Here is a 21,941-nt window from a genome sequence, read left to right as displayed (position 1 = left end):
CACTTACTTTCGCATGGTTTTCGTAGCAGTATATGTGATTCGTCACTCTTTATTTATCAGCGGGGCACCTCCATGGCATATCTACTTCTATACGTAGATGATATCATCCTCACAGCCTCGGATGCCACTCTATTGACTTCGATCATTACCATGTTATCCCGCGAGTTTGCCATGAGTGATTTGGGTCCTCTACATCATTTTTTGGGCATTACAGTTACCCGACACTCACACGGTTTGTTTTTATCTCAGTCCCAATACGCTCGTGATATTCTTCATCGAGCAAACATGACAGGGTGTAAACCATGTGCCACGCCCTGTGATACGGCTTCCAAATTAAGTGCAACAGATGGGGCTCCAATTGAGGATGGCTCGTTATATCGCAGTCTCGCTGGTGCCCTTCAATATTTAACATTCACGAGACCTGACATTACTTATGCAGTTCAGCAGGTCTGCTTGTTTATGCATGCCCCCGTGAGCCACACTTCGCCTTTCTCAACCGGATCCTTCGATACCTTCAGGGTACCCTCGAGTACGGTATACACATCTCGACTTCATCCTCCACGGCTCTCACCGCTTACTCGGATGCGGATTGGGGAGGTTGTCCTGATTCACGCAGATCCACGTCCGGGTACTGCATTTTTACGGGTGATAATCTCATCTCCTGGTCTTCGAAGCGCCAACCAACCATTTCTTGGTCCAGTGCCGAGGCGGAATACCGGGGCGTTGCTAACGCCGTTGCCGAAACCAGCTGGCTCCGCAACCTTCTCCTTGAACTACGGGTACCGGTCTTAAAAGCCACCATCGTTTACTGTGATAATGTGTCAGCAGTGTACCTATCCGCAAACCCGGTTCAGCATCAGCGTACTAAGCATGTTGAAATGGACATCCATTTTGTTCGGGAAAAGGTGCAAATCGGTCATATCAAGGTTCTTCACGTGCCTTCCTCATCACAATATGCAGATATTTTCACCAAAGGTCTTCCTCGGACGCTGTTTAAAGAATTTCGATCCAGTTTGAGAGTTCATACATATGCCCTCAAACTGCGGGGGACTATTAGAGGATATAAATATTCAGTAAATATTACAACCGACATGTTAGGAGATATTTTTGTATTTTGTATGGTTTCCTTTATCTTGTATTATCTCCTCCCTTTATATAAGGCTGTTACCAATGAAGGCTGACACGAAAACATTACAGCAACCATATTCACTATTAGTTTGGTTTTCTCCTGATGATGTGGTGAAGCCTATATTTTTATTTAACCCTAAAAAAAGAGCAAAAAAATCGAACTGATATGGGTCTTGCTATTAAAAAAGAGAACAAAAAATCAAAATGATGCGTGATGCAGGAATCGAACCTGGCATGTTGAGGATGGAAACGGCGCGCTTTAACAGTTGGACACAAGACAGTTTTGTTTATGGGTTCACCCATAATTTATTTATGGGTTCCTACTCAGTTTTCTATATAGGTTTTCACTAAAAACTACAAATCGAATGGGTTCATGGGAACCCGATGTTCCAACGTAGATCCGCCCCTGGTGGTGGGGTGGGAGTGGGTGTTTAGGTTTTGGGTGGTGCTGTAGTGGGTTTAGGTTTTAGGTTATTGGACACTTATCATTCTATAAATCCTTACTACACTTTTTACAATTAGAAGCTTTTGTAGAATAACTTAACCCTAGATTTATGATATTATTTGTGGGTTTTGATAATTTACCCCTAAAAGTTTGGATGCAAGTCAACATAGAACAACTTGGAATGGTTGACATCTTGATTTATGATATTACTTGTGGGTCAACATCGACTTACCTCTTCGGAATGGTTGACTTTTTTATTTGTATACTTTCTTTTATCACTTGTAATTGTTAAATTAGGTGAAATGGTCAAATATCACAACTGTATGTTGTCACTGATTAATCTGAGGGTTGTTTATGATGGTGGTGGAGGAGTGGTGGTGGGAACAAGTTAGAGAGAGTTATGATAAAGGGTATCTGATTTATTTTTAAATAAATTAGTGAAAATACTAATATACCCTTACTTAACATTAAAATTTAAATGAGTTTAGGCTAAAGGACAGATTATGTAAGGCTTTGTAAATATAAAGTAAGAATCTCATCAACTTTAAAGAGAAGGGACACACTTTGCAATCCGATATAAACATAAAGGATGATTTTTGTAATTTACACTAATACAAATAAAACAATTGCCAACATAGCTAATTGAAAAAGTGAATGCTAGCTATTTAGTGACACCAATGGGTGGTGGTCCATTGGCAAAGACAAAACTTTTAAAACATCTAGGTTGGGAGTCCCACAGACGACAAGAGATTAAAAAAATTAGCCATTAAAAAAAAGCTATTTAGTGACATTTATTGAATTGATTTACACATAAAATATTTGTCATCTAAACATCTAACTTTTATCATCTAAAAATCACCTCTTGTTAAAATTAAATAGGATTTTATCATACTAATCCTGTGACCTAATACTTTTTTTGTTCTGTAAAAACCATAAGATTCTAATATCGTTATGAAAAGCATGTCACGTACAAATAGATTATTTAAATATGTGTGTATGTATTAAGATAATAATATAGAATTAAATGGATGAATGATATAATAGTATGTTATGAGAAGGTAATTAATGGAAAACTAAGAAACCTTTGATGGTTTCTTTTGTCAGGAAGCTAAGATATTTGCTTCCACTACACATAACCTATCTTTACATATAACTATAATATTTAATACACGTGTAGTTGAAGACAAGAAGTAGTTATATAGTTATATTATATATAATAATCTATACACGTGGAAAAGTAATTTAGAAGAAAAACGAAAATAATCCGATATTGGGTTCAAACTTTTAAGCCATCCATTGTAAAGAAATAAAAAGTTAGAAAAAAACTCGAATATGTGGGGAATGCATATCATACCATGTGGAAACAAGACAAATAATAAAAAGAAAAAAAAAAGTTACCTGATGATAAAATTCATCATAATAGAACTTACATAAAGGTTTATGGCAAAAGAGAAAAATGGTCGGAATGTACTATAACATCAATTGTTTGTTTTATTTATAACGTATCTATTACATTCGTTGTTTGAAAATTATCTAACAAGTGTTTTCATTGCAGATTATAGATTATGGGCGTAACTTACTAAGGGCCGAAAGAGGTTCAGATTCCCCTGTTGTTTTTAGGCTTATAAGTGTAAGTTTAGCCTATTACCTTAGAAAAATAGTATCTCTATTTGGTTAGATCCTTTCTAATCCGAAAACCCAAATTAAATATATGTTTTCGGTCTCCCCAATTATTATGTTTAGGTTCTGCCACTATTATAGATCTTTGGGCATCTCTTTAAGAGAAAATGGAAACTAGGGTAGTGTTTGGTATGTAGGAATGAGAGATGGAATGGAATTAACTATTGCGAGTGAATGAAAAAAAGTGTGTTTGGTTGGTCAACGTAATGGAATCACCCATTACATAGTCATTCCATTCCCTCAAATTCATTCCATCCACTCCCCCTGTTTTTTTTCCATTCCATTCACTCTCTTGGCCTACGTCACAAACACTGCCCATCACCTCCACCATCTGCCACCACCACCACCACCTGCCGTCGTCACCACAAACCTCCGCCGACCACCACCACCGTCCTCTACCACCGCCGCCGCCGCCATCGATTACCATCGCTGCCACCCGCCATCGCAAACCACCGCCACCCGACCACTATCGCCACCCTCTGCCGACCACCACCACCACTCGTCGCCACCACCATCGACCACCATCACCGCCACCTGCCACCACCGACCACCGCCACCTCGACCACTACCGCCACCCTCCGCATACCACCACCACCATCCTCTGCTGCTACCTCCCGCTACCGTCGACCACCACCACCCACCGTCGTCATCGCCACCACCATCACCGCCACCACCGACCACCGCCACTCTGACCACTACCGCCACCCTCCGCCGACCACCACCACCATCCTCCGCGGCCACCACCTGCTATCGTCGTCCACCACCACCCACCGTCGTCGCCACCACCATCGACTACCATCACCGCCACCTGCCACCGCAGATCACCGCCAACCCCGACCATCATCGCCGCCACCGCTAACAACCGTCACCCACCCACCACCGCTACCACTGACCACCGCCACCCATCGTTGCCACCGCCACTAGCCGCCACCAATCACCGCCACCACCCAATGCCGATTTAATTCATTCCTCTTTTCTTACCTACCAAACAACACAAGGTAATGATTTATTCCTTTCTGCATGGTAACCAAACAAGACTATGGAATGTAATGATCAATTTCATTCCTTTGTCCATTCCATTACCTCATTCATTCCATTCCTTCATCTATTTCATTACGCAATACCAAACAGACCCTAGGGGTTTTCGTAGGATGACACATCTCATACTCTTTGCAAGCTAGTCAATGGTGAAGCACAACCCATTGATTCTGATATGGTGAACAAGACTCATAATATATGTGACTCGTTACTTTTCATTCAAAGAGGATACTTTCGCATTGAGTAATTTCAAATGATCTTTCGAGACGTGGCTTTTTTTATCCGATCCTGATTCTCAGAAACATACACGCGATGAGATTATTATGTGGTTGATTACACTATATATGTTCCAAACGATGACTTTTAATTGATATGATGTTAGGGGATCTCTTTCATGCATACCTAAATGGATATGCATGTATTTTTCCTGGGTGTGTGTCATGTCTATAAGACTATAACATCAAGAGATAAGGTTTATTCTGGTTTATAGTAGTTACTAGTCTAAGTCCCCGTGTAATACACGGGTGGCTAAACAACAAAACATGTATACTTTAATACGTAAATACTTTATCAGGTTTGTTCGAATATTAAGATAAATAATCTATATATATTCTAAAGTTTAGTTATATGTTCTATTTTAAAACCAAAATTTATGGTTGTTTTAAATGAGGTCATTTACATATATCCCCCTCCTAAGATCATTTATTACATATATACCCAACCCATAAAATCAATTACATATTTCCCCCTTTTAAACCATACATATTACATATTTACCCATTTTATTAAAATCACTCCTATTGAATTACTATTTTACCCTTAATGAACTTATTAAATGATTATTACATTTTTCCCCTTTCTAATACCATTACTTACATATTTTATGATTTAATGTGTAATATAATTGTTTACAAATAAGATATTAACCTAATGATATGAATTCATTTTTTTATAAGCCCTGCCTATTTTTTTATAAGCTTCTGCCTCTGTAATGTGAAAATTGAAAGTTTTGCTTATATATAATACGTCATAGCTCTTAAGCATTATTTTTTTTAAAGAAAACAGTCATGCGACCATGGTTTAAAAATTACTTTTGCTGTAAAACAGTTTTTTCAATATTATTTTGAATGTTTAAAACATGACAATTAGATTTCTGAAATAGCATTACACAAAAAAAAATGGAAATTTAGCTCCTGCTTCAAAACAATTAAAATGTTGATGATCGAACTAAGATTTAGGCTAAAGAAAAATTGATTACGACTTGAAAAAAACAAACGTATATTGTATAACAATATGTTTTTTATATAAGATATTTTAGATAATCAATATTTTAACGTCTATATATATATTCTAAAGTTTAGTTATATGTTCTATTTTAAAACCAAAATTTATGGTTGTTTTAAATGAGGTCATTTACATATATCCCCCCTCCTAAGATCATTTATTACATATATACCCAACCCATAAAATCAATTACATATTTCCCCCTTTTAAACCATACATATTACATATTTACCCATTTTATTAAAATCACTCCTATTGAATTACTATTTTACCCTTAATGAACTTATTAAATGATTATTACATTTTCCCCCTTTCTAATACCATTACTTACATATTTTATGATTTAATGTGTAATATAATTGTTTACAAATAAGATATTAACCTAATGATATGAATTCATTTTTTTTTATAAGCCCTGCCTATTTTTTTATAAGCTTCTGCCTCTGTTATGTGAAAATTGAAAGTTTTGCTTATATATAATACGTCATAGCTCTTAAGCATTATTTTTTTTAAAGAAAACAGTTATGCGACCATGGTTTAAAAATTTACTTTTGCTGTAAAACAGTTTTTTCAATATTATTTTGAATGTTTAAAACATGACAATTAGATTTCTGAAATAGCATTACACAGAAAAATAGAAATTTAGCTCCTGCTTCAAAACAATTAAAATGTTGATGATCGAACTAAGATTTAGGCTAAAGAAAAATTGATTACGACTTGAAAAAAATAAACGTATATTGTATAACAATATGTTTTTTTATATAAGATATTTTAGATAATCAATATTTTAGCGTAAATTGTTAGTGTAGTTAACTAAAATTTAAATGTATAATGGGTCGGTTGTAAAAAATATGTAAACTTAAACTTAACCAGTAACTAGATATGTAAAAAGGTCACTTGTTTTATAAAATGGGTATGACCGTTTTTTTTTTTCAAAGAAATATTTTAAAGATTTTATCACAACATATAGAGTATTGACTAGATTGATTTTGAAGTTAAGAGATAAGAAATTAAGAAAAAGGGTAAAAGGGTAATTTCATAAAGAAAGGGGGAAATATGTAATTGATTTTAAAGATTGGACAAATATGTAATAAGGGCTTTTAATAAGGGGATATATGTAAAAATTCCTTTTAAATGCACCAGCCTATAAGAATCCTATTAATTTCATTTAATTTACTTAATAATCACAAGTTACATTACTTTAGTCATTTGGGTCAAAAACAATTCCAGTTTAATAATCACAAGTTACATTACTTTAATCATTTGTGTCAAAAATAATTCCACAAACCCTAGATCATCTGATAATAACAATAAGAAGAAAGCTCCGGCCGCACACAAATCTCCGGTATTCGACTGCGATTGCTTCGATTATTACACGAACTACTGGTTCCGGTAGGACACGTCTGTTAACCGAGAGCTAATTCATCAAGTAATTGAAGCTATTGAAGAAAACTTTACCAGTAGTGAATAGGTTAACTGTCGCGGCCGTAAACCTAACCAGAAGAAAGAGAAGGCGAGTCATCGGAGGTTCGCCGGAAAAGCTTTAAACCCTCCGCCAGAGGTTTCGGTTTCGCCTCCGTACGACATCTCATTAGTTGAAGAATGTGCAAAGGAAGAACATGAGGTAGTGGAGGAGTCGCCGGAGACGGATGCAACGGCGAGAAGAGGACTTCCGGAAGTGAAAGGGTTGTTTAACTGGCGTTTGTGGGGACTTTGGAGTCCGTGATACTCATCCTTCGCCTCTCAATATATGCTCTCCAATCCATAATTAGCTTCTCCCTAATTGAAGATCTTCATCGATTATGTAACGCTCCGCGTTTTCATAACTTTCCTATTTAGAAATCGAAAATAAAAAAAAATCTATTTTTAGAAGTTTGGCACTTTTAAAATTATAACCTGTTTAGTCGTCAAAAAAAAAAAAGAACCTTTTATCTTTAATTTAATTAATTATAAGTATGATTACTTATTCCTTTTAAAATTAATTACACTAACTACCTTTGGTAAAATTAAAACTTTTGTTTTAATCTAGTTAGCCTCGCTAGAATTTAAAGTTAGAAAAATATATATATATACAACTAATCAAGTTAATCTAGTTACTTAATTAACTACTCAAAGCTTAGGGACTAATCCTGTATTTACTTGAAAGTATAATATGGTACAAACCCTAGCTATAAACTCACACATCACACCTGCACACACACACACGGGCTCTCTCTCTACTCTATTAGCTTCGGCGACCGGAGCCGCTTTTCCGGCTGGTTCTCCGACCAGACACCCCCCATTCGACGAGCACTCCACCGCAACCCCCCCCTGTTCGATTGAATCTCCGGCCACCACCATTGGACTGGTGGCGTGCGGCGGCCTCGACAGCAGAGAAAGAGAGAGCGAGATCGAGGGTGTGTGAGTGGAATCGGAGATCCGACTTCACCGGCAAAGTCAACAGCGACGTCGCCGACGGCGGCGACGGGCCGGCGACAGTGCCTCCGTAAGCGGCGGCGGTCCTGGCCTCTCTCCGACGAGCTTCACGGTAAGAAACGACCTCCATTTCTGTCATTTTTTGTGCTTTCTGAAAATTGTAGAAGATAACATGCTGTTTTGACTTCTGATGTTTCGGGTTAGCTTTGGTTCGCGATGCAGTTTAGTTCAGGTTAGTCTCGGTTCAGGCTTTGGTCTTTGTTTCTATTCAAGTCTCGTTGATTCCTTCGTTTTATTCAGCAGGTTCGGGTTCTGTACAATCGGATTCGGTTCGGTGTTCGGGTCAAATCTGGTCAAAGCGGGTCAACCGTGGTCTCGGTGCCGTCTGGTTACGGGTTCGGGTCATTGGGTTAAACATGAGACGTGATATTTTAACGATGCTAATATCTCTTTATATTGTTTAATATCTTCGTTATCACAAAACCGCATCTTATATAATTTGTGAACATAATAGAAATATATGTATATATATGTTGTATTGTTTTGTTTATTGTTCATTGAATTCTGAAGATTTTGACGACAATTTGCATTGTCGGGATCGTCCAAAAACAAAGGAAACTCTGCCCGATTTTCGTAAAATTTCGTAAAATGAAACGCGTTAGTTTATAAAGCGAAATCTATCAAATTCGACTATTTTTTTTTATAAAATAGATATAAATATATAATTATTTTATCTTATTATTGTTATTATTTATTTATTCAGTTATTATTATTATTTTTTTTAAACATTTCATCAATACTTTTGAAAGAATTAATTTAGAAATATTACTTAAACTATATAAATTTTATATACATATTTTTTTTATATATATTTACATTTATATCAACTAGATATACTTTAATTTCCAATTCAAATCCTCGGTCGTAAATTCGTTACTCATACGCCATCGTTTGCCCATATAGGGTGACCACGGTGTTCCATCCTCCTAATCTCATACACTTGTCAACAATTGGATAATCGGAAGAAATTGCAATATTGTGAGTATACTCGTATTCCCCCTTTTTTACTTTTATCACTTTTGGGGTGTAACATGTTTACCTATTGAAACTTACACATGAACTTTTGTCTAAACACATGAACATTCCTATAACATGCTTGTATATGTGATGGCTTGATACTTTAAATTTGGGTGATTCTTATGTGTAGAACTTATCATTAACTTCGTACGAGCCAAACCTTGACATATGTAGCGCTATAGGATTAACGACCCGCCTCCACTGAAACTTTGGTTATGTCATGAGCAAGTTGCGTTTTCTTGGTTTGATATGTTAGACACATGCCATATTTAATGTTTATCTTGAATCGCATGCTTGCTATGAGGCATTGTTCACACTTTTATCTTATGCTATGTATGTACCAAACTTGTATACTCGCCTTTGCTTTTGCATTGAATTGTATTTTAAACATGTTACAGGTTGATGATGACGATGCTATGAAAAGAAGTAGTGTTGATGCCTAGAAACACATATAGACGTTTAGGTTTAATATGTTGTATCAATTTTGATTATGTTGTTACGTATTTCCTTTGAACATGTTGTTATTTGAATTTCCTTGTATGTTTGACAATTTATCTATGAAATGAAATCGGTTTATTAAATATTGTCACAAATAGCGTTATGATGTCTCTAGCAATCTTCACACTTCGTCTCATCCCGATGTTTCCGCCATTGGTTGGGGTGTGACAGATTAGGCACACAACTCTCAGACATATATCTTCGATTGATCTCCTGCACAGGCTCGCCATCAGGCTCTCCATCAGTCGGCAACTCAATTGGAATCGTAATTAACTTCTCCCCAGTTGAAGATCTTCATAGATTTGGCACACAATTCTCAGACATATATCTTCGATTGATCTCCTGCACAGGCTCTCCATCAGGCTCTCCATCAGTCGGCAACTTCAGTTGGAATCAAAATGAGTCATTTACTTGCTCCTTTAATTACACATCATCCTCCGACTCTCCAGCAACCTTTAAGTGCAATATATATTTCTAAGATGAAGATAATGTATGGTAATGAAGATTTGGAGCAGCAAGAGGTAAAAACAGCCCGAATTTTTCCTTTTATAAATTCGATTCGTGAGTGTTAGTGTGTGTGTTTATATTGATTAGGGTTCATCAAATGCAATGTGAGGATTTCCAATCGGTGTTTATACAAATAATATTGAACCCAATTTTTATGTATGTGTATGCAGTGTGTAGTATGGGGTCTTGCTTACCTCATTCAAGGAATAACAATGAAAGACAGGGGTCATTGATTTCGAAAAACTCCGCCTCTTTGTTCGCCTTCTTCCTGATTTTAAGTTACAGTGAGTCAATTTCCTTTTTCTGATTCTAATCGATTAAGAACTATACGTGATTAACCAACGAATTGTGGTAGATTTTATGTTTCTATTGCAGTATTTGGATTGAATTGACTGTTGCAATTTAATGATCGTCAGTTATAGTTCGTTTTTTGAATATAGAGAAACACTGACTTATTTAAGGTGCTTGATTTGGGTGAATAGTAGCAATATAAACTGCTATTGTAATTTGGTGTGATATTCAATTCAGTATCAACAACCTAATCAAATTGTGCCCTAAACATAGAGTAAATGTGTTCACCAGCAAGGTAATAATATGTACTAATTTTCAATTATCATTGACTTCTAATAAGGAAATATAGCTATTAGGTTATGTCAAGGTAAGCATAGTTTATAAAGAATATGTAGCAGAATAAAGTTAATACAACATTTTAGTAATAAATAATTAGCTGATAGTCAATAATAATTTTAGTATGCTAATGTTGTTAGAGTTAATAATAAGGACTATCAATTGTTATTTAACAATTTTAGTAGAACTGGTGCAACATTTTTGGTTAATAGAGCTGTTAGTGACTCGGTTATTTATTACTAACTGCTTAATAGCCCATTAGCATACTAACTGTTGATTCAAAGTAATCTCCGAACAATTGATAGTCACTACCGTTGTTAAGGTACCTGCATTTTTGTTGTTCGTTAACTATTTGATTGTTTTGCTACGACATACTAATCACCCCTGCCAGGTGTGAAGGTGAATACTTTATTAACTGACCGTTTTTATTGTCGGGTCGATTTTGAATCAATTTTGTTTACTTTTATCAATTTTTGGTTTCGGTTTGGTTTTAGGTTGTTTTATTTTTTTGCATCGTTTTGGTTTTGATTTTTCCCAGCAATTGTTTTGTTTCGATCTAAGTTTTTTGAGTTCGTTTCGGTAAGATCTTTTACGTTTTTTGTTCCGTTTTCAGTTTTTTTTAGTTTTGTGTAAATTTAGTTTCCTTTCCGGTTAGATTCGCTTTATTTGTTTTTGGTTCAGGTTCGGTTTTCATTTCAGCAACATTATTTGTCTCAGCTTATTTGTTTCGGTAAAATTATTCAGTTTGTATAGGTTCATTTCGGTCTGGTTTTGTTTTTTGGTTTGTTTAGGTTTGGTTTCAGTTTCCTCGGTTTTCGCTTTTAGCTGGGTTCCATTTTTTATTTAGTCCCCGGTTCGCTTTCTATTGGCTCAAAACTATTTATGCGGATCAAGTTAAAAACATATATTCTCATACGCACACACGCGTGGTTAAGGTACGTTGCATAATCTATACATCTTGCTTTAAACAGAAGTAGGTGCAACCCGTAAACGAATTGGAGGTTCAATGTTATGTTCGTTTATTTTCGTTCATTTATGTTCGATGATTGACTTTCGCTTATGTCTGTCCTCTCTCTTATTTGCGTTCGTTTGTAACCATTCTTTATTTTCATTTGAATGTTCGTTTAAATTTATACATTACTAATATTCATTTGAAATAGTTTTCATATTATCAAACCATTTGTTTACTTTTAAAAAGTTGGATGTAATGATACTGGTAGAATATTGACTTCCACCATGCTGGTAAAACTAACACAGTTTTACAACCCATCAACCCGATTACTACTCGCCTGCCCATTTAAATAAATGGGTTAAATAAGTAATGAACCGCATTCAGGTTACATGAATTTAAGCGTGACGGAGTTAGACTTGCATGGAGTTTTCCTACATATTTTGATAGGTCTGTTTGAATTTGCATATAAAAAATAATTATCTGAATATGATTTATTTCAACTTCAACTTTCAGTAAACAATTTCTAAGTTTAGCTATATTTTATATTTAAAATCAAAATTTATGGTTGCTTTAAATGCATTACAATTAACTTTAATGAAATAGTACCAGCCTTTATGACCATGTTTAATCAATGAGCCTCTTCCTTTTCTCCATATATTAATGTTTAAGTTAGGGTTTATAGACTTTTCATAACAATTCACCTTAAAGGATTGATTGGTTATTAGATAACTAATACTTAATATTACAATTAACTTTAATGAAATAGTACGAGCCTTTATGACCATGTTTAATCAATGCGGCTCTTCCTTTTCTCCATATATTAATTGAAATAGCTCTAGCACGGGATTTCTGGACTCTGAGATACACTACCAGTTTAGCAAATGGTAGTCTTGAGGTAAGTTTATTGTACCATTGACGGTTCACCATTATCTTTATAAATTTACTTCTCATGTATATGTTGCTTCTTTAAATAACTGCGAAATAGAGGCGAAACGAGTTGGTTAACGGGTATTAAAACAACATCACATGACTATAAGCACAATGACAATTGTCACAAATAGAGGACTACATTGTACCTATGCGTCAACTAAAAATAAAATTTAATTAAATGGACTAAACAACTACATTAAGTTATAACCAGATGTGTTGCAGGCATCTGAAAATGTTACCCTGGAGTCGGTACACAAGATTGGCAAGCTGGAGTGACATACGTGTCCAGATAACACTTTTTAAGTCCTGCATACCCTATTTATTAAGTATTGGGTTAATTGTAATAAATTTTAGTAAATAAATATATAGATTATATAACTAAACACTTGAAGAACTGTTAGGATTTGTTAATTTTGTTGGTTTATAAACTGCTTTCTGATCTAGAAAAGGGAACAAAACCTGCAATTTGACTTTTAGATGTTAAAACTAAATTTATATGTATATGTGTATGTAGTATAATATGTGTATATATATATATATAACATCTATTTTACACCATTTAAAACACAATGAAAAAGAAAAAATAAAAAAATTTGAAAACTGTGACGTCTTTTGAAGAGGATTGAGAAACCACACGTCCATAGATTTGAAGTTTTGTGAGACCACATGTGGTGGGGCGCAAACCTCTCTGAAAGCGTCTTAAAAAGGTGGGGGAACACTGTACCCTCGGGTGTTTTGGGCCTTTTTTGACTGGTGGTGCTACCACAAAGCGCCGAATGAGGAGTGGACTTTGGTCAAAATAACCATGGTCAAACGGCTAACTTTAAAAAAACCCGGTTTTTGTTTTAAAAATCTATACTATATTCGCACTTTCGTACCGTGTCACGCACTATCTATATCAGTCGTCGTTCCAGGAAAAAACAATAACTATTATGCATGTCGTGCATCGCACGGGTATTCCCCCTAGTATGTTATAAAAATTAATTAACGACTACATTTCATATTAATTATCATGTGTACGTCTATAAATAATTTTTTGAAATGAATGAAATGTTGTAACTTACTACTCGTTAAAGAAATTTAGAAGTTATTAGTCAGCCATATAATATATGGTTTTTTTTAAATGCTAACAAATCTATTAGTCATCAAAACTGGGAAACAACAGTTAACCCAACATTCATACAAAGTACACAAAAAAAAAACCACACAATATTACACCAAAAACAACATTACATCAAACCCCCATCAGATATACTAATTAGAGTTAACTGCCATTTTCGTCTCTGTGGTTTGGTCACTTTGGCTTTTTCAGTCCATTTTTCAAAAATGCGCCATTTTCCTCCCCGACGTTCTGGAAAGGTGCCATTTCAGTCCAAAAATCATAACCCAGTTAAGTCGGTTAGTAAATAAGGACTAATTGTGTAAATTTGTAACATAAAGGACTGATTGTGTAAATTTGTAACACCACCACCACTAGCCCTGCCACCACCACCACTCCGCTGCCACCACCGCCACCACCGCCACCACAGCCACTGCCACCACCGCCACCACCGCCACCACAGCCACTGCCACCATAGCCACCACAGCCACTGCCACCACCACCACTCCGCTGCCACCACCGCCACCACCGCCACCACCACCACTCCTTCTCTCTCTCTCGTCGTTATCTCTCTATCTCTCTCTCCGACTGTGATGATGATTGATGAAGATGAGTTGCAGGTTGTCGGTTTTACAGCGGTGAACGGAGGTGATGACAGAGGTGAACGGTGGTTTACGGTGAAGTGGTGGTGGGTTATGGTGATGGTGCAGCGGTGAGGAGACGATGGAACGTGGTGGTGGGTTATGGTGATGGTGCAGCGGTGAAGTGGTGGTGGGTTATGGTGATGGTGCAGCGGTGAAGTGGCAGTGGCTGTGGTGGCGGTGGTGTCTGTGGTGGTGGTGGCAGTGGCTGTGGTGGCGGTGGTGGCAGCGGAGTGGTGGTGGTGGCAGGGCTAGTGGTGGTGGTGTTACAAATTTACACAATCAGTCCTTTATGTTACAAATTTACACAGTCAGTCCTTATTTACTAACCGACTTAACTGGGCTATGATTTTTGGACTGAAATGGCACCTTTCCAGAACGTCGGGGAGGAAAATGGCGCATTTTTGAAAAATGGACTGAAATGGCCAAAGTAACCAAACCATAGGGACGAAAATGGCAGTTAACTCTACTAATTATGACACGGGTTTTATCCCACAATGGGACTCTTGTGCAATTGGCGTTGACGTGACGTGCTAAAGCCCATAGGGGCTTTATTCCACACCACCCATCCTAAATGAAAGACGCTACTGAATGGCACAACAGTTGACAAATGTAGCGGCAATTAACTAACTAAAAATAGTTATTTATAGTTGAACTAATAAATTATATTATCAAACAATGTTGACATAGTCTTTGGAATGAAAGACACATCCCGCTACTTATGTTAATATAAAATCACAATGAAGAGTAAAGAAAGAACAACAAAACATCACAAGTCGTTAAAAATTTCTTTATACACCATATTTGTAATCTCGTATTTTATATACGTGTCAACTTCGATAAGTTCATCATGAGTAAACGGGCCGATATGTTATATATGTGTAGCTTCTTGCTAATTTGAATATAAAATTAAAGAATAAAAACTACATATCTAGTATTGGAAAGGGACTTATTCCATCAATAATCAGAATGTGTCTTCTATTCCAAAAACCATGTACACTTTGAACTTTTTAGGTCAAACTTCTTACCTATTCTGATATAAGAAAACTGGATTTCTTCATGAAACTAAAATTAGAGATCTAGATTTTGTAGTGCTTACTCATGTATAATTCAACCTAGTTGTCAACCACTTCAAAATTTTAAAAATAATTATCCCAAATTTGTATTAGAATATTAATATGTTTGACCTTAAAAAGTCAGCCTATAAGAATTTCAATACTCTTGCCAATTGAAATGAATGGAACAACAACCAAAGCCAATACTAAAAAAACAAAAATGCAAGTTATAAGAAACATGTTGGAACGCCTAGAATCCTGAAAGTTTATTTTTTAAATTGCAATGCCTGTATTACATGTTAGCTTCCACGATGTAGCAAATATGAACCCGAGACCGATAAACGCAGTAGAAAGATTCCAAAATGTGATACGTCGTTAGCAATTATAACAACCACTGGCAAAACAGCCATGCTGCACCCACCACCGATATAAGGGAAAGTGTGGCCAAAAATCCAAAATGTGATACATCGTTTGCAATTATAACAACACCCAATATTGTTGACTCTGCTAAGCTGGCAATTGAAACCTCGGTTGCCCCGATAAGATTTGCTTTAGAAGGCGGGATCTCGGTTTGTAGAATCTGTGACCCGATTACTTCATACGACATGTATCCCAGTCTTGATAACACCTGTATATTAGTTGTTTTTTTATATATAACCATTTTAGAGATTTGATAATGGTAGCTTATTAAAATGCCAATGTCACACAGTGATAGCATAATTAATGGGCTTTTTTCTGATGCGAAAAAGATCACAACTTTCATTAGAGATGGCAATTTTAAGGTCTTCATATGAAACTGGCCAAGGATATAAATTACTAATAACAGGTCAAACGGGTCAATAGCCGATGGAAAGGTGTTTACAATCTCCTATATTGAAATGTTTAAGAGCTAGATCACAATTTCATTAGTATTATATTTAATGTATTAATACCAGTTATTAGAAAAAGTACAAAAACAATGTTGGTAGGTCAATCTAATGTGTTTTGACACATTACCCAGCACACAACCAACTTGTCTTTTATGCTAGCTGTAAATTCCATATGTTTTTGTGTGTGTGTAGATATAAGAAAAGTAGACTTACAATAAAACCAACAAAAACAGAAGTGCGGTCTGATTTGTAAGAGCTCCACTCCAATAGACGCCGACCGCCTTTGTAAGAACTGAAGCTTGCAATATGAATCCAGCTGCTCCAGCCTACAACTTGAAATTCATTACAACTTCGTAGCATTTTCATCTTTCACAATTATATTGTTTTAAGGAAATGATTCAATAAATGGATCAATTTTAGTTATGTTTTTATCTCTAAAGGGTAAAATGGGTTAATAAAAAAGAGCCAGCAAGTCAGCCCAATGGCCCCAACCTGACCCAACCCATTTTGATGAACCTATACAAAACCCACCCGTTTTGCTAACTCTAGTTTAGAATTTGGGATGTCCTCAGCAATGTACGACCTGGGAATATAAGTATACAATAAGTAAAAAAGAAGCCTACCTTTAAAATACCAAGGTGCTTTACCATTTGAGCAGACATGAATGTTGCTCCAACACCCATAAAAGCACATAAGCAACTAAAGCCTACAATAAGAGACAGACTTAAACCTTAAAAAAAAACATATCGTGTTAAAACCGCCATTTGGCATGATTTCAGTTTTTTATTCGTTTTAGATTCTGCTTCCAATTGCATAACATACCATGCGTGATGAGTTTAATATAAAAGATAGATATCTTTAACCCTGAATAATCAGATAACCATAAGCATGATGAGTTTAATAACCTTCATTATCGCTGATAACCAACGTCTGTGCCTCCGTCTTCCGTCGGTCTTCCTCCGACAATTGTCATTGCATCTTACAGAAACAAAAATCCACAAAAAAAAAAAAAAAACAAATCAGTTAAATTAAACACAAACCATAGAATACCAAATCATCCAAATTAGTTTCAAACTCTCTTACCAAAGTTTGCTACATATTACTTATCATAAATCGATTAATCATTGGAGATGAACCTGCGATGCTACTCGATTCCTACTTTTGATAAGAAAATGAATGTTAGTCGATCGGATTTGCGAAAAGAAAAAAAAAACACAAATAAAAATAAAAGCGCGTATAAATGATCATAACAGTTAATGAACAATTTATTTTCTTTTCTTTCGTTTGATTGAAAAGTACATGTAAATGAATCATAGGCAAATACATAATTTGAGAAAACCCTAAAGCAAAACAGCAAACCCATCTTCAGAAAAAACAACGACCAAACTTACCTCAGCGACAACCTATTCGAGAACGGCGACCAGGTACACACCTCTGTTGCCGGAACATTATGTTTGAAACCACTGCCACCGCTAGGACTTAGCCACATTGCCATCATACATCAGCTCTGATCCACACTAAAAACCATCGCTGGAATAGTCGTGATTTCTTCCGGCGAAAGCAATAGAGAAAGAGACTAAAGCCGATGCCCTGCATGGTCAAACATCATCATCACTATCGTTCTCCCACATTACCTTAAATTATGGATCTAGTGAAAAGCTTGCGTTGATGCACACATTCAGTCAACTAAAACCACATAAAGCTTGATCCAATAAACATAAGTATATGTGACAACTTGCCTTGTTGGAAAAAAAATACCCAAAATGCCTTCAAATAGTGGATCGAACAAAAGGTTGCCTTGTTGGATTCATAAATTCAATGGCTTAAAAGATCCTTCTACATCCCAGTTGTCCACAGTTGTCCACAAACAATTTGTATGCTGTTATACATTAGCATTCTAAATAAATAAAAATCAAAAGAATTTAAGAAACATAAATAATAATAATAATAATAATAATAATAATAATAATAATATGAATGAAAAAAAGGGATAAAGGACATACATCCATAGTAGTGGCTATGCAGTTAATCTCGGCGTTGTAGCGGTGCTATAGCGTCGATATCTCGGTTATCGGTGGTAGCCCAAAAAATCGTTTTGTAATATCAGCATTATCTCGGCCAGTGACAATATCGGCGAAATCGCCGATATTTAGTAAAATCTGTAGCGGCTGTTTTTTATACAAAAGTGAAAAGTGCATTAAAAGGTCAAAATTTCACATTTTTTATACAAAAGTGCATTTCACAGCAAAAAAAAAAAAACTGCCTTTAAATGGTGCAAAAACTCCTCACGCAGGCCCGGTTATTTCGGAGTTGCATTCGTGTCCGCAGGACATGCGGAGCTGCATTGGGAGCCTGTAGAAAGTTGGATGATAACATGTATAATGTATCAAGGTAGAATTACTTCTTTGGCCTTTAGAAATAGCTTCTCCAATACAAGTATAGCTTTGACTTTATATCATGCCAATCAACTCCTTAAAAGAACGATGATTCTTTAGTGACTCATAACCACCAGGTCCTGCACCCGGTCTTTTAGCAGGATCAATATTCTGCATCATAGTTTTTCATAATTTAAGTTAGTCTAAACTCAGCTAAAGTTGTTAGTCTAAAAAAGTCAGGAGTTATATAACATATTGAAGAAATCAAATGCAAAAAGTTGCTATGGTTTAAGCGCATCAATCATCGACTTTTTCGACAACCGGTCTGCATTCAATAAAAGCTTCTCCATTTTCTGTAAACAAAAAACCATAACACACAATCAAACAAAACTAAACACAAGCAAACAAACATCAGACATTCACTCAGACATTTCATCAAACACCTTGTCTACATTCAACCAGTAATCAAATTCTCAATCCCCACTGTTTGTAATTAGATTTCTTATAAAAATACTTGATCTATATATATATATATATATTAAAGTATATAGATGCAAACAAATCATAAATTACTCAATTAAAACTCTACCATATCATACATCACTATAATGTATAACAACTATAACGATTACTTGAAACGACTGATGGGATAATTGTTTCGAATGATAATTGAGACATACATAATCCACGAAATCATCAACTGATAACACACCGAAAACAAAAAACATGAATAGAATAAACAAAATACCTAAATCAATTTAGGAAAACGATATATAAATTTCGAAACAAAGAACACTTTCTCCCGAAAGTTTTAGGGCTTTTGATTATTACAAAGAAAAACATATAGAATACATGAGATTAATGGAATAAACTATACTAATAAGTAGAATATATGATGGATTATGTTGAAAGATGTACCGATTGAAGAATTAATTGTAGAAATGAAACGACAGAGAGGAATCCGGTGAGTTACCTTGTTACATTTTCTCTGACGAAATCAACTTCTTGACTCCTTCCCCTTCATAATCTTCTTTGTTTTCGTCTTCATAATCATAATATTCGATTGAACCTACCAAACGCCCAATTAATAACCAGAACTTCAAATCAAACTTGTTGGCAGTTACTTGCCGACTCAAAACTGATTTGAAAATCGATCTAGGGTTTCAAACTGACTCAATTCTCGTTTAACCCTTGAAAATTAGACACATAACCCATTTGAAAATCGAATCTCTTTCAGAAATATTACCTTGTTCGATTGAGCGACAAAATCAAAACCGATTCGACAACTCTATATCTATATCAATATCAATGATTAACATATTAAACATTGATTAAAGCTAAAAAATCAAACGTTATCAAATTACATCATAAAAATAAAAGAAAACATACAAAGATAAGAGTTTGAATGCTTGAGATTTAGGGATTTCTAGGGCCTGGAACAATCGCTGCTAGAGATGAAGCCGTAGATGAGATTTAGGGTTTGTAAAATTGAATGTGTGATGTTTTGAGAAGCTGTGTGAATGTGAAGAGAAATCAATTTGGCAAATTGGAGAATGATTTCAACTAATTGATTGAGAGAATTTATTAGGTTTCCAAATTGAAGAGGCGGTTTCAAAAAAGTGAGCGTAGGAAGGAAGGATGAGAGATAGATGAGAGAATGGCGCCCATTTTTCACAATTATCTGGCCAAAGAGAGTTGTCACATCATAGTCAAATAGTCAACCTTTATTTTGCTTTAGTATAATAGATAGATTGGATCATTTATTATGGTTCTCATTTCATATATATATATATATGATATTACCTTTCCTTTCTCTAAAGAAGTCGTATATCATCTAGTCTTGTATTTCTAATTTCACATGGGACCATCTTTTTATAACTTTGAACTATCTGTTTGGTATGGGGTAATGGAATGGACGAAGGAATGGAATGAACGAGGTAATGGAATGGACGAGGGAATGCAATGGATCATTACCATTCCATGTCTTGTTTGGTTACCATGTGTGAATTGAATGAATTATTATCGTATATTGTTCGGTAGGCAAGAAAAACGAAGTAACAAAATCAGCGATGAGTGGTGGTGGTGGTGGTCGGTGGTAGTGATTGTGGGTGGTTATAGGTGGCGGTGGTGGGTGTCGGCGACGGCGATGGGTGGTGGGGGCGGCGGCGAGTGGCGGTGCAGCGGTGACGACGAGTGGTGGTGGCGGCAAGGTGGCCGTTGGTGGTAGGTGGCAGTAGAGGTGGCGGTGAGCGGTGTCGGCGGTTAGTGGTGGCGGTGGCTGTGGTGGTGGCGTTGACGATGTTGGTGGACGGCGACAACGAGTGGCGTTGGCGGTTGGTCGCGGTTGTGCTGATAACGTTGGCGAGTGGGTGGCGGCGGCGACGGTGGCTGTCGGGGTGAGGTGGTGGCGGGTGGCGGCGATTGCGGCGGTGGTGGGTGGTGGTGGTGGTGGGTTGTGGCGAAGGTGGTGGGTTTTGGTGTTGTTGATGAATGGTGCAAGAGGGAATGGAATGGAAAAAAAAACATGAGGGGTGGAAGGAATGATTTTGAGGGAATGGAATGCCTTTTGGAATGGGTGATTCCATTCCATTGACCAACCAAACATCTTTTTCTTCATTCCCTCGTAATCATCCATTCCATTACACCTCCCATTCCTTCATACCAAACACTACCTACTCTTTGCTTTATTCATTGTAATAGCACTTATTAGAAGAAAGTGTTAAAGCATGTTTCTTTTCATTCTTCGTCGTCTTCAATTCCATCTCTTCGTATTGTATCCCTATAAATGTTGACTATATATCTATCTATCTACATGTGTTATAACTTCTTTTTTAATTTTTCCTTTTTGTAGGTTCAATATATATTCATATCCAATCATGACGAAAGAGGGTATTGATGTTATTAAGTCAGCTTTAATTAAGATCAATGTTAAGATAATTGGGGTGAATACTACATATTTGGGCCTATACAATGTTTATCTTAAATCCATAATAGAGTCACTTATTTCTTTAGGAACACGGGGGAGGGGGGGGGGGGTTGGTTTGAAAAGGCTTCGTTCCTAAGGTTCGAGCATAGCAACTAGTTAAGCTCAAAAACCATTTGTTAACATATCATGTCCTGACGTTCCAAATCTTTAACCATTTTCGTCATTTTTTTCCAAATCTAGTTAAATTTGTTTGTTAAATATGCCATTTTCTTCTCTGGCAGCCAACAATCTCATCACTCACTTTATCGTCTATGATTTTCAATTTTGTATACAAAGGGTACCCCCCCCCCCCTCTTAGTTCATCGTCTCTGCATCGCTGCCTAGAAGACCGTCAA

The 21,941-nt window shown here is 36.2% G+C and overlaps 2 protein-coding genes and 2 long non-coding RNA genes across 4 annotated transcripts; 2 read left to right on the top strand and 2 right to left on the bottom strand.

Moving 5' to 3' along the window:
* Positions 1-72: 72 nt before the first annotated feature.
* On the top strand, positions 73-7,301 carry LOC110867240 (uncharacterized mitochondrial protein AtMg00810-like). The gene is made up of 3 exons (XM_035982286.1): positions 73-447; positions 519-926; positions 7,077-7,301. Exons 1-3 carry the CDS (start codon positions 73-75, stop codon positions 7,299-7,301), a joined length of 1,008 nt encoding a protein of 335 aa, XP_035838179.1.
* Positions 7,302-9,745: 2,444 nt separating this feature from the next.
* LOC118485688 lies at positions 9,746-10,473 on the top strand. Its single transcript, XR_004877525.1, has 2 exons — positions 9,746-10,086; positions 10,243-10,473. It is a non-coding gene; the product is annotated as an uncharacterized LOC118485688 (long non-coding RNA).
* Positions 10,474-15,728: 5,255 nt separating this feature from the next.
* LOC110867504 (solute carrier family 40 member 2, chloroplastic-like) lies at positions 15,729-16,961 on the bottom strand. Its single transcript, XM_035982067.1, has 3 exons — positions 16,869-16,961; positions 16,459-16,571; positions 15,729-16,004 (listed from the first exon to the last, which is right to left on the bottom strand). The coding sequence occupies exons 1-3, from the start codon at positions 16,936-16,938 to the stop codon at positions 15,759-15,761; spliced, it is 429 nt and encodes a 142-aa protein (XP_035837960.1). The 5' UTR covers positions 16,939-16,961; the 3' UTR covers positions 15,729-15,758.
* A 1,029-nt stretch (positions 16,962-17,990) lies between these two features.
* LOC118485687 lies at positions 17,991-19,920 on the bottom strand. Its single transcript, XR_004877524.1, has 4 exons — positions 19,867-19,920; positions 19,594-19,689; positions 18,249-18,973; positions 17,991-18,124 (listed from the first exon to the last, which is right to left on the bottom strand). It is a non-coding gene; the product is annotated as an uncharacterized LOC118485687 (long non-coding RNA).
* Between the last annotated feature and the right edge of the window lie 2,021 nt (positions 19,921-21,941).

Source organism: Helianthus annuus, chromosome 13 (genome assembly GCF_002127325.2).
Source record: "Helianthus annuus cultivar XRQ/B chromosome 13, HanXRQr2.0-SUNRISE, whole genome shotgun sequence".
In the NCBI taxonomy this organism is placed as follows: Eukaryota; Viridiplantae; Streptophyta; class Magnoliopsida; order Asterales; family Asteraceae; genus Helianthus; species Helianthus annuus.
The sequence above is the reverse complement of the archived record's forward strand: the minus strand, read 5'-3'. Positions and strand labels throughout refer to the sequence as shown.